This window comes from Chelonoidis abingdonii, chromosome 11 (assembly GCF_003597395.2).
Source record: "Chelonoidis abingdonii isolate Lonesome George chromosome 11, CheloAbing_2.0, whole genome shotgun sequence".
Lineage (NCBI taxonomy): Eukaryota > Metazoa > Chordata > Testudines > Testudinidae > Chelonoidis > Chelonoidis abingdonii.
This window is the reverse complement of record NC_133779.1, coordinates 50,900,123-50,914,907: the sequence shown is the minus strand read 5'-3', so window position 1 is coordinate 50,914,907 and position 14,785 is coordinate 50,900,123. Positions and strand designations below refer to the sequence as shown.

General features: G+C 47.8%; 2 protein-coding genes across 9 annotated transcripts in view; both read right to left on the bottom strand.

Annotated features, from left to right (window-relative positions):
- SETDB1 (SET domain bifurcated histone lysine methyltransferase 1) overlaps positions 1-11,819 on the bottom strand; it is a 31,024-nt gene extending 19,205 nt beyond the window's left edge. The window contains exons 1-10 of one of the 8 annotated variants that reach the window (XM_075071101.1): positions 11,715-11,819; positions 9,209-9,425; positions 8,301-8,461; positions 7,096-7,133; positions 6,731-6,830; positions 6,026-6,196; positions 4,381-4,582; positions 2,496-2,569; positions 1,842-2,032; positions 398-527 (exon numbers count right to left, since the gene is read on the bottom strand). In XM_075071101.1, coding sequence (XP_074927202.1) covers positions 398-527; positions 1,842-2,032; positions 2,496-2,569; positions 4,381-4,582; positions 6,026-6,196; positions 6,731-6,830; positions 7,096-7,133; positions 8,301-8,461; positions 9,209-9,420 — 1,279 coding nt within the window. In that variant the 5' untranslated portion in view covers positions 9,421-9,425; positions 11,715-11,819. Of the gene's footprint in view, positions 1-397; positions 528-1,841; positions 2,033-2,495; positions 2,570-4,380; positions 4,583-6,025; positions 6,197-6,730; positions 6,831-7,095; positions 7,134-8,288; positions 8,462-9,208; positions 9,426-10,593; positions 11,063-11,714 lie in introns of those variants that run through there. The other 7 variants (XM_075071103.1, XM_032767957.2, XM_032767956.2 and 4 more) reach the window with 7 other exon arrangements.
- Positions 11,820-12,589: 770 nt separating this feature from the next.
- Positions 12,590-14,785, bottom strand: part of CTXND2 (cortexin domain containing 2) — an 8,086-nt gene continuing 5,890 nt past the window's right edge. Inside the window, exon 2 of the mRNA XM_032767960.2 lies at positions 12,590-13,024. Coding sequence (XP_032623851.1) covers positions 12,797-12,970 — 174 coding nt within the window. The 5' untranslated portion in view covers positions 12,971-13,024 and the 3' untranslated portion in view covers positions 12,590-12,796. The remainder of the gene's footprint in view (positions 13,025-14,785) is intronic.

The window sequence follows — 14,785 nt, the reverse complement described above, 5'->3', positions numbered from 1 at the left end:
ACAGAAAAATGTGTAATTGAATTCTGAATGACGGATTGTTCAAGAATCAAATCTATTCTTTGGAAAGACTTCAGACCGACAACCACAGCACTGAACATCTAGCAAATAGCAACATTGCAGCTAGTGGGAGACCTGTAGACTCAAGAAAGGTTAAGTCCCCATTAGCAAACTTATGACAGCAAGAATCCCATTTTCTACTGCTGCAAGACACCGCTGTTGACAATTATCTCCAACAGACTAGACTCTTAATGCAACTGATTTCCTTGCCAAGGCTTTAAACTAGTGAATGATGGGCCAATCTTGTAGCTCTGATTTGGTCAATGCTTCCACAGGAGTCCTGCCTGAGAAAGCAGTTTAGGTTCATGCCCTGAGACAGACACTTGGGGGAGTGACATACCAACATTGGGACGAGTCCTCATCTGCCCTCCTTGTTTCTTTTCCAGAGTGGAGGCCGTGGAGGTTTTCATGCTGAACATAGGCTCCAGACGCGTGGAACCACGGTAAATCCATTCACAGCGTTTGTCATCCTGTGGCAAAGAGAGAATATTGTAACACTCACAGCATCTGTCCGAGATTCAAGACAAGTGTGTGTGTTTAAGGTGATAAGATTTGAAGTATACATACAAAAGTGCATTAATGTTACACTATTTCCACAGTGTATTAAAATTCAGAATTTAAAAATCATAGAGCACTAAGTGTGCTCTGAATCACACAACAGGACAAGTGTGTCACAAGCGTGCAGAGGAGCTTGCGCCCTAGAGGCACTGCATGTACAATACAGAACAGAGAGGGTGAACTTTTTACAGCAAGCCAGGGAGGGAGGCTCGTGCAAAGGAAAGATAGAAGACGGCAAAGTTGACAAAAGATACAGTAAGGAGGGGAGTAAGGATTGCATTCTGAAGGGGAGGAGTAGGCGTTTTCATTTAAATGGCGGCCTTGCAGGTAAGGCACTGGATTGGTACTCAGGAGACCTAGATTCTGTTTCCAGCTCTGCCACCAGCTCCTTGGGGGATGCTCAGCAAGTCATCTCCCTGCGTCTCAGCTCCAAAAATAATACTTTGTTGCCTTAAAAGGTGGTTGAAGGATAAATTGGTTAGTGTTTATCATCAGAATTTCACATACTATGAAGGCCACACAAGGCCTAGATAAGCATGGAAAGAGACAGGACATCAGAGATGGGAGTTAAGCAGAGGGAGGGGTGGGGAACACTAGTGTTTACTTTCTGTACTAGGACAGCAAGACTATCACTTAAGCTTCTGGTCAGTTTCATACCAGTTTTCTCACACTAGCACAGTGCTCATGTTTGGATTGAAGCAGCTGCTGGGAGGAGTTTACAGTCAGAAAGCAGCCAAAACAAAAAACTTCCCATAGATCATTAAATAAGAAACAAAACTGGTGTTATCTATTTCAATTTGAACACACACATCTCTGCTATATTGAGCCTAAAAATGAGACATTTTTGGGAGCATCTACGTGACCTAGGAGCCAAAGTCATTTTTGAAAACGCGACTTGGGTGCTTTGGAAAATTTGTCCCGCTCTCATTTTAACAAAAGTCTCTCAGGTGGCATCTCCAAGTCAGCCTACAGCTATTGGACCATGTTCCAGGCAGAATGGAGGAACTGCCAGCCTGGATCAGAGCTGAGGCCCATTTAATCCTGCATCCCATTTCTAACTGTGGTCAGTAACCAATACAGCTTTTAATTCACTTTCTATGGCAAGGAAGCTCATTTCGTCCGGCTTGACCTACTGGAGAAGGGAAGTCCTCAGCTCCAGATTGGAAACATCTCAACAAAATAAACCCAAGCTTCCCCCCTCCCAGGGGTAGGGGATGCTTTCATACCAGGAAGAGGATTTTGACCAGACTGCCATCCACTTCCTCCACTCTGGACTTCCACCAGGTCCCTTCCCATTCTGTTTTAATCAGCTGGCCGCTCTTCAGCAGTACCATGGGACGGTTTGGGTAGGCACTGATGTACTCCTCTATGAAATCACGACAGGAAACGTCTTCTATGTCTTCCCAGGTCTTCTTTACTATTAGGAAAGAAAAAAAAGGAGAGACGGCTTTTTCGAAGGCCTTCTCTGCAGCCTCTCTAGTGATATTCCAGATGGATTTTATGTTAAACAGACAGGACAACAAAGACAGTCTAAAAGACAATGAGGGATCATAATAGAGCAATTACTGTAGTGCAAATATTTGTAATCAAAAAAATATAAAGTGAGCCCTGTACATTTTGTAGTCTGTGTTGTAACTGAAATCAGTATATTTGAAAAGGTAGAAAACACCCAAAAATATTTAAATAAATGGTATTCTATTATTGTTTAACAGTGTGATGAATCAAGATTAATTTTTTTAATCGCTTGACAGCCCTAGTAAATTTGATTGTTACTCTCTTCAGCTTCTTGTGCACAGCAAATCTTTCCAGGCAACGCGTTTAATTCCAATGCTAGGACAGAGCCCTAGCAAAACACAGGAGCGTGCAAACAGAGAACTCACGTGGCCTGCAGATCGGGTATAGCTCCGACTGAGTGACGTAAGATGCATAGCCATCATCGAAGAAGATCAGGAACCTGGAATTAAAAGAATGGCAAAGGGGCCATGTATTTAATACAGCTATGAAGCTGCCTTTTGTGATGAGAGTAGTGCTCATGAATGCAGCTGAAGACACCTCACCACAGCTTGTTTGTATTACCGTAGTGCCTCGGACCCCAAGTCATGGCTAGGCACTGTACAGACACAGAACAGAGATGGCATCTGCCTGAGAGAGCTTGCAATCAAAGTTAGCCGATACTTCCACTTCCTCACCATGGATCAAGACAGCAGTGGGGATATCATACCATCACAGCACAAAGGAATTCTTCCCATTTAGCCTCTGGGGCCTCTCTGAAGGAAGCGCTGCTTCTCCTTTCCTCACCTCCTAAGATTCCCCAGCAGTAAGGAGCAACAGCAGGGCAGGGATCCCAGCCAGGATTTCTTCCCAGCCTTGGATGTGAGCATGGCAGAGAAAAGATCCACCCTCCCATTCGGCAGTACAAAACTCTCTGCCCCAAACCACAAGGGCCAAGAGCAGAAGAAGCCGCAGTCGGAGCCGTTCCCAGACAGGGCTTACTCCCCAGAGGCAAAAAGCACCCCCTAGCAGCACCTCTGCACCCTTGAAACACTGACATCAGAGCATGTGCTCCACAACAGATCGATGGCCTTCGAGTCCCATCCCTAATCGGAGCATACTCCCAGGAGGGAGGAGTTTATTTTCTAGGCAGTTCAGATAAGCAGAGGGGCAGTTAGAAACAGTTTCTCTTGGGGGAGGAGAACAAACAGGAACAAATCCCTGGAATCAAGTTTTCCTGGGGCCAGGGGGTATTGAGATGACAGGGGCTATGGATTTATAGAGTGGAACGTGGTAGCTGTTTAATGGTGTACAGTAACACTACACAACAGTTTTAGGACAACAGCATCTAGTTGAAGTTATATTACAAAGAGGTCACTGATCACCTATAAAATAAGTTGCATTTGCAATATAGCCTCTGAACGCATTTAATTTTAGATAGTTAACTATTTGTTGCACACAGCTTTGCACCATCAGGAATTTATGACAGAGTCATGTCTGATTATTAATATCCTCTAAGGAAGATTCAGCCTAAACCATATTTGAAAGAAAGAACCCTGCCTACTTAGACGTAGATTTGTGTACCCTGTTTTAGGCCCTACAATCTCTTTTCTTTAAGGGCTTCTCAAGGGAAGGGATACTGGTAATGCTGCTGGTCATTAATACTTCTGTGGCCTATATTTCTCATCACAGTGTTTTAGGGCAACAGTTGCTTTGGGCTGTCCAGAGACCAAGGGTACATGTCTACACTGGAAAAAGGTGTGTTCTTAACTTGGGTTAGCTAACCTGGGTTAAAAAACAACATTGAAGACACGGCAACTCATCTTAACAGATCAAATTAAGGTTTATAGGGAGCATGGGGTTGGACTCTGGCAACTAACCTGAGTTAAAAGCTGAATTGCAAAGCCTTCACTCCTAGTTAACCTGGGTTAGCTAACCTGAGTTAAGAACACACTTTGTTGTTGTTGCTGCAGTGTAGACGTACCCAACTCCTTGACCCTGTAGCAGGAGAGTCATGGCATTAGCAGGCGTGATTTGACTATCTCAGAAGAAAGTTGCACGCAGAATAGGAATTCTGACTGTATGATTAGTGGAATGGGAACGCTTCTCAGGCTATTAAGCATCAAAGATCCAAACCACTTCAGTAAAAAACTGGTTCACCCAAATTCACAAGGTTTAGAATCTGAGACCCAGCCTCAACTTCCCCTATAGTCTTACTATTCTACATATACCTGAGACTGGGACCACCACTATGGAGAAGGAGGTTTTTTATACCTCAGTTTATTCTTCATATTCGGTGTTTCGGCCACAATACCAGCGTAGAGCCAGACTTGATTCCCATCCTTGTATTTGGCCACAACCCGGCTTCCAACATAGAGCTTCTCAGCAGAGGGATGATAGTCATATGCAATGTGATTGCCAGAAAGCAAACTCTTCCCTTTGTTGTCGAATTTCACTTTGAACTTCTTACCAGCACCTGAAAGGCATTTTAAAGAGGGCTATGGTCATTGAGAACCACGTCACTTCACACTGAGATCCCACTACCAAAAAGAACCTGAGATTAGATTATAAAGCCAGAAGTGACCATTGCAATGATCCAGGTTGACTTCCTGCATAAAACACAATCATAGGACTTCCCTGTACTAATTACCCTTTGAACTAGAACATATCTTTCGGCAAAAACATCCACTTAAGTCTCTAATCCAAGATAGAAACACTTAGAGGAGTTTAATTCAGAAGATTACTAGCAAGACTATGTCATTTATCATTCCCAGTTACAATATTTTGCAATTATCCAGCATCTTTTCATCCAATGATGTGAAAGCACCTAGACATTCAACCTTGGCACCCCAGCGAGACACACAAGCATTATGCCCTTTTACACGAGGGGAAGCCAACAACTGTGAGGAGATACGATTTGCCCCACCATCCACTCCGTGATAAAACTAGGACTAGAATGCAGGAAATCTTGACAAAACTCCTCTGTTTTAAACAAAGAGCCCATGTTACCTCCAAGTGCTTTTGCAAATATCTGAGCACATGCTGTCATTCCATTACTACTGTTAACTGCAAGAACAGTTCCACTAGTAAAAACTAAACAGAAGTTTGGGGAAAATATAAATCCTTCTACTTCAGAATATAAAATAACCTCCTATGGGGGTCAGGAAGAAACTTTTCCTGGGGACGGATTATCCCACATTTGCCTCCTGCAAGGTTTCTTACACCTTCCTCTGAAGCAGCTGGTCAGTATCAGAGATAGATCCCGTGAATAGATGGACGACTGTTCTGGTCTGGTATAGTAATTCCTATGTTCCTAACAGTATCATTCTGCCATCTCAAGGACACAAGTTTTTGAGAGAGACAAGATTCCAGAGTCTGACCAACCCTGAGCTAAGCTATGCTAAAATGGAAGGTTCGCACACCCTCCTCAACATCAGGTATTAGCAACAAGAAAACATTAAATAACCAGTGGACTGGCACCAATCTTTAGACTCATTTTCACCCGAAACAGGCTGCTCTGATCCATAGCTGATGAGGACAGCAAAGGACTATGCACTGAAACTCTCAATCTGAAGGAAAGACAGGATGGCCTTAAGAATATGGAGAGCTCAGATATGGTGACATGCAGCAGCATAAAACCTTAAGATAGCATCTAACTTGTAGGTAGCAAGTTCAAAGCCAGGCCAGATGGGAGTGTAGTTGCCACTGCAAGTTAAATAACATGGTAATCCAAATCTAGCTGACAAGGCCACAGGGCAGTAAACTCCACTGCTACTCCCCTTGCCGTACTTGTTCTGCGCACAGAAAACTGCAAATCTGGCACAAGTTGGTCACTAAATTCACAATGACGCTTAGCATGTTGCATTCACCTTGAGACATGACTGGCTAGTTCACAGCCAAGAATGTGGGCCTCACTCACCTACTGCCTGGATTGCAATCAAAATTCCTTTGTGCCATGTCTTGGTCCTCTTCTTGCCTAGGATACGCATACCAACCACCAGGTCACCGTCATTGCTGAGGTCACCCCCGGCAAGTGCAGAGCTCACCTGCTGGGACACGCCAACAGAGCTCGGTGGAGAGGACAATCCATCTGTCCCAGAGAGAACAAAAGATAAATCAGAAATCATTTTTCAAAGCAAACTTCTTGCCTATGTAACTAAAAACCACTTCAGCTTAGAGCTGGACAAGCCAGAAACCTCACTAGCTTTCCATCACTGATGCTATTTCACTCAGCCTAAGTTAGTTAGTTTCACTTTCAGGTTCTCACGCTCCAGCTCAGCGATGTTTGGGTGGCAAACCCTGAGGGCTAGGTGCAAACTAAGCCCTTTAACAAAAACACAGTGTTACAAAAGCGGCGCTATTACTATGAGGGTTTGGAAAAGACTGTCAAGAGACAAAACCTAAACTTGGGACACAAACCACCCGATAGTTCCTTCAAGCAGACAAGCAGCGGAGAAGAGACAATGGTCTTTCTGTAACATCCTAGCGATGGAATACTGCAATCGTCCCCATCATTTTCTATCTCAGAACAGCAGTGACCTGTCTTTGGTTGAGATAAAAAGCCCAGGCACATGGCTAAGCCAGTAATGGAACTGCCCTCTCGCTCCCTCACACACAAACACACCTTTTTGCAGGTCCTGGGCATTTGTTTTTTTGTTAACAGCTTCCATAAATTTCTGAACATCTTGGGCAGACTTCCTCATCGCAGCCATGGCTTCTCGAAGCTACAGGGAGGGAAGAAGGAGGTAGAAATGAAGACACTTTTCAATATAAAATTAGGTTTTTTTGAGGAGTTGCAACTTCAATATGATTTGTTTGTCCTACAAGTTTGTCAAGGAAGCATGAAGAAGCTCAACAAAATTTAAGATTGGCAGCTCTCCAGAGCAAGGAGTACCTTTTTTAATGTTTGCACAGCGCCTAGCACACCAGCACCCTGACCGCTACTTGTAATACAAGAGCGCATCACAACACAAGTCTTTTCCAACTCACCAGCGTCTGATCCTTTGAGATTCGGTTACTTGTATCACCTATATTTAAATGAAAGAAAACAGAAAAAGCACTTGAAGCTTGGAACTGATGCTGGAAAGGAGTTTAAATCAGACCACAACCTCCTCCTGCCAAGACACCAAAGCAAATGGAAGGGGGCAGAGGAAAACATCCATTCCCAAGGAGAAATATAATTTAGAGTATCATTCTTTACACATTTATTAGAAGATCCACTCTGTTAACCCAAAGATTTACATTGGTCATTGGAGTGGGTCACTTAAGACAAGTTTCACAGTTCTCACGAAATGCAGCCACCTCTGAGGTGAAAGGCACCAACACAGAGGGATAATTGGCAGTTGGGGTCAACAGGCAAGGGAAAGTTTAGGGATGGAATACCTGGACAGGCCTTAATTCTTAAGAGCTATGGAATGTTTAAAATCTATGCAGGTCATCTAGAGTCTTTACTTATAAGGACTCTCCCAAGAAATACATGCACAGTAATCTTAATGGAACTCATTTCATATACCTAAGAATGACTGGAGGGACATGCCAATCCTTCTAGGGTTAAAACGTGTAGTTCCAAGAAGTCCTGCTATTTCAAAATTGAGGCTTTATACCATTAAGCCATCCCTCTTAAAACAGGAAGCCCTTGTAAACAGAATCTCAGGATAACTAAGGGCCACATTTTGAGCACGTACAACACCCAGTGATTTCAGTGGGAGCTGTGAGTGCTCAGGATCTCAGCCCATGACCCAAATTTTGCCTCGTTTTTTGAGGCGAGAGGATTCCCCAGGATCCCCTCCCGTTTCATCCTCCTTCTTCCCCACCAAAAAGCTGTGTTTTGGGATGGGTTAACTAGCCCTTCTGGCTGTTGAGTGCTGGATGCAGCTTATCTGCACGACTCCTGAGACAGCAGGAGAATGGGGAGAGGAGTGTCATTTGACAGCTTCCCAATTTAACTCCTTTCAATTCAGGGAACAAATGCACTGACTTCGCAAGTACCACTCTTTATTACACTTCCCACAGACTCCATGGGAGTCTCCATCTGGTCCTCCACAGCCTGAGGAAGAGTGGCCCATTCTTGAGGATGCTCCTTCACCAACTCCCTATTCCCCTTCATATTCTTTCCAGGGATACATTTTCATCTCCCCCACCCTTCACCAACCCACTTCTCAATGTCACATGGAACACTGAACTGTGCTTCCAACCCGAATCAATACTCATAACATCGTCGTCATCCTCATCTGGGATTTCGATCACTTCCGTGGGCTTGGAAGCTGAGTCCTCATCTTCAGAGCTGCTCTCACGATACTGAAGGCCCAGCTTGGAGTAGAGATCTTTTACCAGTATCTCGCATTTACCAATGGCTCTGCAGCGTATTGGGGGAAAAGAGGGGCATAGAGAAAGCTCCAAGATGGGTACAGCTGTACCCCCCCCCCGCCACAAGAAGGAGGAGAAGGTTTTGCACAGCAGCACGTGCTACATTAAGGGGTTACTCAGCAGTTGCTGCCATCACTAGCACTAAGCAGAACTGTGACATCACCTCAGTAAACAAACCATAATTAGGGGTTGGACAAACTTTAACCTGAAGGACTCAAAGCCACGACAAAATGTGGCTTTGCACGACACACACAAACAGGTACCGAACCACACAAAGTTAGTGAACACTACCGAAAACTTGCCCACACATCACACTGAAAATCAGTGGTAGAGATGGAAATAGAACCTGAGGGCTTGTCTACACTACTGTGTGGGGTTGATCTAAGATACATCACTTCAGCTACGTGAATAGCGTTACTGAAGCTGACGTACTTAGATCTACTTACCACGGTATCTTCACCGTGGTAAGTCGACCGCTGATGCTCTCCCACTGACTCGCTTGCGCTCCTCCTTCTGGTGGAGTACCAGTGTCAACAGGACAGTCATCAGTGGTTGATTTATCGCATCTGTACTAGACTAGATGCGATAAATCAAGCCCCGCTGGATCAATCACTGCACGCCGATCCAGCAGGTAGTGTAGACAATCTCTGAGACCCAATTCCTTGTTCCAGCATGCTCCTTGCTACCTCCACTAGCTCACTGTTCAAAACAAAGCTGCCACTGCAAGTGTGCCCACCTTGAAGCATCATCAAAGAGCTGGTCGACATATGCAACTTCTGCTTCTTTCTGTTCCACGCTTTTTTCCAGCTCTTCCAGCTGCTGTTTCCGTTGCTTCACACATTCAAACTTCTCCAGCTCCTCATCAATGAATTGCTGGAGCTCTTCCATAGAGATCCCCAACTCCTCCATCACTTCTTGCTGCAACTCTGTTACTTCTGGAGAATCCATTTTTGCTAAAACCAAAGCAATAAAGAAATGAGATAACATGCAAGGTTTCAAGGTTTTCCTCGCACACTCCATAAGCCGTAGCACATGTATTTTACCATTATACTTTCCTGACTGTAGCACAAGGCCTCATAACCATATGAGCATAAGAACGGTCATACTGGGTCAAACCAAAGGTCCATCTAGCCCAGTATCCTGTCTTCCAACAGTGGCCAATGCCAGGTGCCCCAGAGGGAATGAACAGAACAGGTAATTGTCAATTGTTCTATCCCTAACAGGTGCACATGAAGTGGTGCTTAACTTGAGCTGACTGAACATTTAGATGGAATCAATAAAATGTTCAACATAATTTCAAATATCATGCTCTCTTCTCGAAACAAGAAGCTACACTGAATACGACTACTCAGAATGCTGCTTCCAATACACCAGCAACAGAGGGGGAAGCAGGAACACAAAGCTAGTTTTACCAGGTAATTTTGTTTTGTTTATAAAGAACCTTTAAACCAAAGTATCTACATTTTGGGTTGCTGGAAGTGGTTGTAAATGAATTAGGGGGCTGAGGGGCCCTAAACAGATGAATTTCAATTTGGACAAATTCTCCAAGCCTTCTGAATTTTCAAAGTTTACACTTCACCATCCCTAACAACCCCCATCCGAGACACTGCTGGGCTCGCTCCTATGCTAACACAAGTTCTACTTGCCTAACCAGAGAGAAAAAGATAACATAACCCCTCTGTCGGCATCCAGTACCCCAAGCCTACGTACATGAAAATAACCCAAGACTCCTCCCCACACATCCATCCATGCAGAGAACATGGATCACAACATCATCTAGATCCCTGCCCCCAGTTTCCTCACCCAACACCCGCTGGCTGCAGCTCCTCCAGCCACACAGCCATCCTTCCTTCCACAACTCCTGGCTTTCCCCTATGCCATTCCATTTCCTTTGCCACTTCCTGGCTCCAGATACCTTCTCATTACACCTCTGCCCTGATATAACATGAATTTGGATGTCACGCGGTATAGCAGCGCTCCAGGGAGGCAGGGCTGCACACTCCGGTGACCAAAGCAAGTTCGATATAATGTGGTTTCACCTATAACACAGTAAGATTTTTTGGCTCCCAAGGACAGTGTTATATCGGGGTAGAGGCGTATTTTCCTGACTCTCCTGCTTACCCCCTGGTCCCATGGCTCCGGGTGCGCTCCTGCAATCATCTTCTGGCTCCCCAGCTCTCACCTCAACCCCTATCTCCAGCCCTCTTGGCTCCCCAAAGTCATCTTCTCTCCAGGACTCCTGGCTCTACCCCCATCATCTCCTGGCTCCCCGGCCCTCTTTCCACTGACTCTCTTAAGCCATCTTGCATCTTTCACCCCCCCCCACTCCGAGCCACCTCTTATGCTTTTACCACTCAATCAGCTTCACCCTTATGTCCCCCACTCCAGCCCCCATCCTACTCCTTGGTTGCTGCCTCCCCCATCAGCCCCTGGCTCCCCAGACCCTCCCATGCCCCTTCTCCAGCTCATCTCCCCCCCCATGGGCTCCCCAACACCCTGCCTCCAGAGACCATGTGTCCCTCCCTAGCGCACCCCTGGATCACCAGACCCCTCCCCAGACCTCTCCCATCGCCCCCAGAACCCTCCCCTATGTCCCCCCTCCCCCCTGACCTCTCATCGCCCCCAGAACGCCTGCTCCTATGTCCCCCTCCCCCGCACCTCCCCATCGGCACCCAGAACCCTCCCCTAGTCCCCCCCCCCCCTCAGCCTCCCATGCGCCCCCAAACCCTCCCCCTATGTCTCCCCCTCCCCCATCGCCACCGACCCCTCCCCATGTCCCCCCCCCGTCGCCCCCGATCGCCCCCTGTACCCCTCCCCAGCCCCTGTCCCCCTCCCCCCCAGCACCTCCCATCGCGCCCCGACCTCCCAAGTCCCCTCCCCCAGACCTCCCATCGCCCCCCGACCCCTCCCCCCCAAACATCACCATCGCCCCAACCCTCCCCATGTGTCCCACACCGACCCCTCCCCTTCCCCCATCGCCCCCAGACCCTATCCCCTAATGTCCCCCTCCCCCCCAGACCTCCCATCGCCCCCCGACCCCTCCCCCCCATCCTCCCGATGTCCCGACCGCCTCCCCTTCCCCATCGCTCCCCAGCCCTCCCCCTTCGTCCCCGACCCTTCCCTCCCCCATCGCCCCCCCAAACCCTCTCCAGACCATCCCCCATGCCCCCGGGCTCCCCAGCCCCCGCCTCCAAATAACCCCCCCCATATCCCCCTTCCCGCCCCGGGCCTGCAGCCCTCACCTCTCCTGGGGGGGAGGGACAGTCTCCGAGGAACCGCCTCCGGGACGGACCGGATGGCACCTCACGACACTTCCGGGGACGGTAGCCGCGAAGCTCAAGTGAGCTCCGATTGAGAGCGGCGCGAGTACAGAGGTGGACACTGCGCATGCGGTAAGAACGCCTGGTTGGGGGGCTCTTAATGGCTCTCGGCCCGTCAGTCTGTTTGGGCCGGTGCGCATGCGCGGGCTTCTCTTAAAGGGGCAGGGAGGGTGGAAGGGGGAAAGTGACTTGCCCGAGGTCACATGGAGAGTCAGTGGCAGAGGCGGGTATGGACCCAGGAGCCTGCCCTCCCACACTTCCAGAATCCCTGCTGGAGTCATGGGGGCTGCTTGGGCACAAGTCTCTGAGCAGTGCGTAGCTGGGTGCCACATGCCCCATGCTAGTGGTGGGACCACATGGGGGATAACAGCCTACTACTGCTGCGCCTTCATTTCAAATGGGAGAGGCCTGTGCTGGAGGTCGAGAGAGTTCAGACCGTGGTGAGGACCTCGCCAGGGGTGATTACACGTGCAGAATCGCGGGAGAGAAACAGCACGCGACCTGTGCTAATCGTGCACAGATATCACGGTTATGGGTGTGCAGGAATAACAGAGTGTGCTGGTCTGCAGCTGCTCGCTTGCCCCTTGTAGAGACAGCTGCCTGGCGTAAGCAACCATCTCCTACTCCGTCTTTCTGTCGAGGTCAGCCTGCCCAGATGGCTTCTACTGTCTTCTTCAGTAAGGTGTCACAGGATTCTACTGTTTCAGACAAAGAGAGTCAAGATTCCTAAATTCAGTTTTTGGTTTGGCCACTGGCTCGCTTGACACAAGGGGTTTAGTATATTCACTTACCTGCCAGAGGTTTTATGAAGCTGAGTTCATTGCAACATGCTTTGAGGCCCTCAGATGGAGGGTACCAAGCATTATCATTAGTGTTAGAGTCTGTCAAATGCACAATTTAAACTCCGGAATCTTCATTTTCCCTGCAGGGGCAGGGATTACAGGGACGCCAAAGGAATCAAACACATAGAACTGATTAGCAATTTCCCTCCTCTTTATTGCCAGTCAATTGATCTGCTCCTCCTCCCACGTGGAGGTGGGGATGGCGCTGTACGGGTCCATGATAAGCTTGGCGCATCTCACAATCATGGCCATCAGGAAGAAGCACATCAGGATGACAAACCCAATGGCAAACCCCTTGTCCACATCAATGTATGGCTGCACTGTTGGGCTCTCCATAGGGCTCCGCCTTCACACCCTTCTCTGTCCTCTGAGTTCCTGCACATCCATCACCTGCATGGCAGAGTTTGGGATGGAAATCATTATTGTTGATAATAATTTGTATTGTGATACCACCTTGGGGTTCCAGTTAAGTCCCCATAGTGCTATGTGTTGAAGACAACACAGTGACAGTCCCTGGCCCAGAGAGCTAAGTATGGAATCAGAAGGGCATATTACCTGCCGTGGTAGAAAATCCTGGTGTTTTTAGCTCGTAGGCTCATAGACTCTAAGGCCAGCAGGGACCATCATGATCATCTAGTCTGACCCCCAGCACCTCACAGGCTACAGAACCTCACCGACCCACTCCTGCAATAGGCCCATAACCTCTGGCTGAGTCACTGAAATCCTCCAAACATGATTTAGAGAATTCAAGTTACAGAGAATCCACCATTTACTCTAGTTCAAACCAGCACGTGACCCAGGCCCCACACTGCAGAGGAAGACAAAAAAAGTTCCACAGTCTCTACCAGTCTGACCTGGGGGAAAATTCCTGAGTATGGCGATTAATTAGACCCTGAGCATGTGGGCGAGACCCACCAGCCAGACTCCTGGGAACAAATTTTCTGTAGTAACTCAGAGCCTTCCCCCTCTAGTGTCCCATCTCTGGCCGTTGGAGATATTTATTAACAGCCATCGTGGATGGGCCATGTAGGCAATCTCCTCAGATCACCCCTCCATAAACTTATCAAGCTCTTTCCATTGCCCATCAACCCCAGCCTGGAGCAAGCATGTTCCACATCAGGCATGTGCCACAGCGCACACTGCCTTGGTTATGCACCAAGGAGTGCCCCTAAGAGATGCCTGACTCTCCCACATTCCTCTAGCCACTGAGCTATAAACTCATTCTCGCTCTGCCCAATTCATATTTATCTCTCTACATCTACAAAATGGACCAGCTTCAAGAGGAGAGATGGAGAAAGGCCTATCCTGAAAAAACCCTTAGCTCACTGGGGAGGGTGCTCATCTCAGAGGGGAGAGACCTATGCTCAAGTCCCTTCTCTGGTGCAGGCTTTGGCCTTCTAACCACTGAGCTATGGAGTGGCAGCTCCTCCTGCTGTGTTTTTGTGGGGGGCCTGATCTGGTAGACATGCTCTACAGTGGCCTTGGAGCATGCCTGTGCTCTGTGCTTCTATTCCCCATCTGTGCACTGAGGATAATAGCACCTCCCAGGGGGGTTGTGACGATACCGACATTAAAGAGGATGAGGTGCTGCGATGCATAGACGCACCGTGGAGATGATGGTGAATTTCAGTTTATAAAATAACTTGTTTACGTCCTGCTGTCTGTTTAGTTCCAGGGGAAAATGACACTGAAAATACCAGGCTGAAATCTTAGCACATAGCCATGCCACGTCTGGTGGGGCGGGGGCGGGGGGGAGTTGTTTCCCACATGATTTCACTACTGGTGTATTTTCACTGTTTCAGATGTGTAGTCACGTTGCTTAGCACGCCCCTGGAGGCTCAGATGCTCCAGTGATGAGCATGATGTAAGAACCTGTACAGAACAGAACTGGTGAAGGGCGCTGGATGGACTGTCTCAGTGACTCTGGAGTCCTGTGTTTATCCAGTGTGATGGGGCAAGGCCAGACGGCTACAGTAAAGTACTGAGGAACAGGTATGTTAGCCCCAGGCTAAACAAATCCCTAGGACCATGGCAACCAAATGGCAGTTGCTCCAGGTTAATCAAGGCACCTGGGGCCAATTAAGATCTTTCTAGAAGGCAGTGGAGATAGCTACATTGATTAGAACACCTGCAGCCAATCAAAGCAGGCTA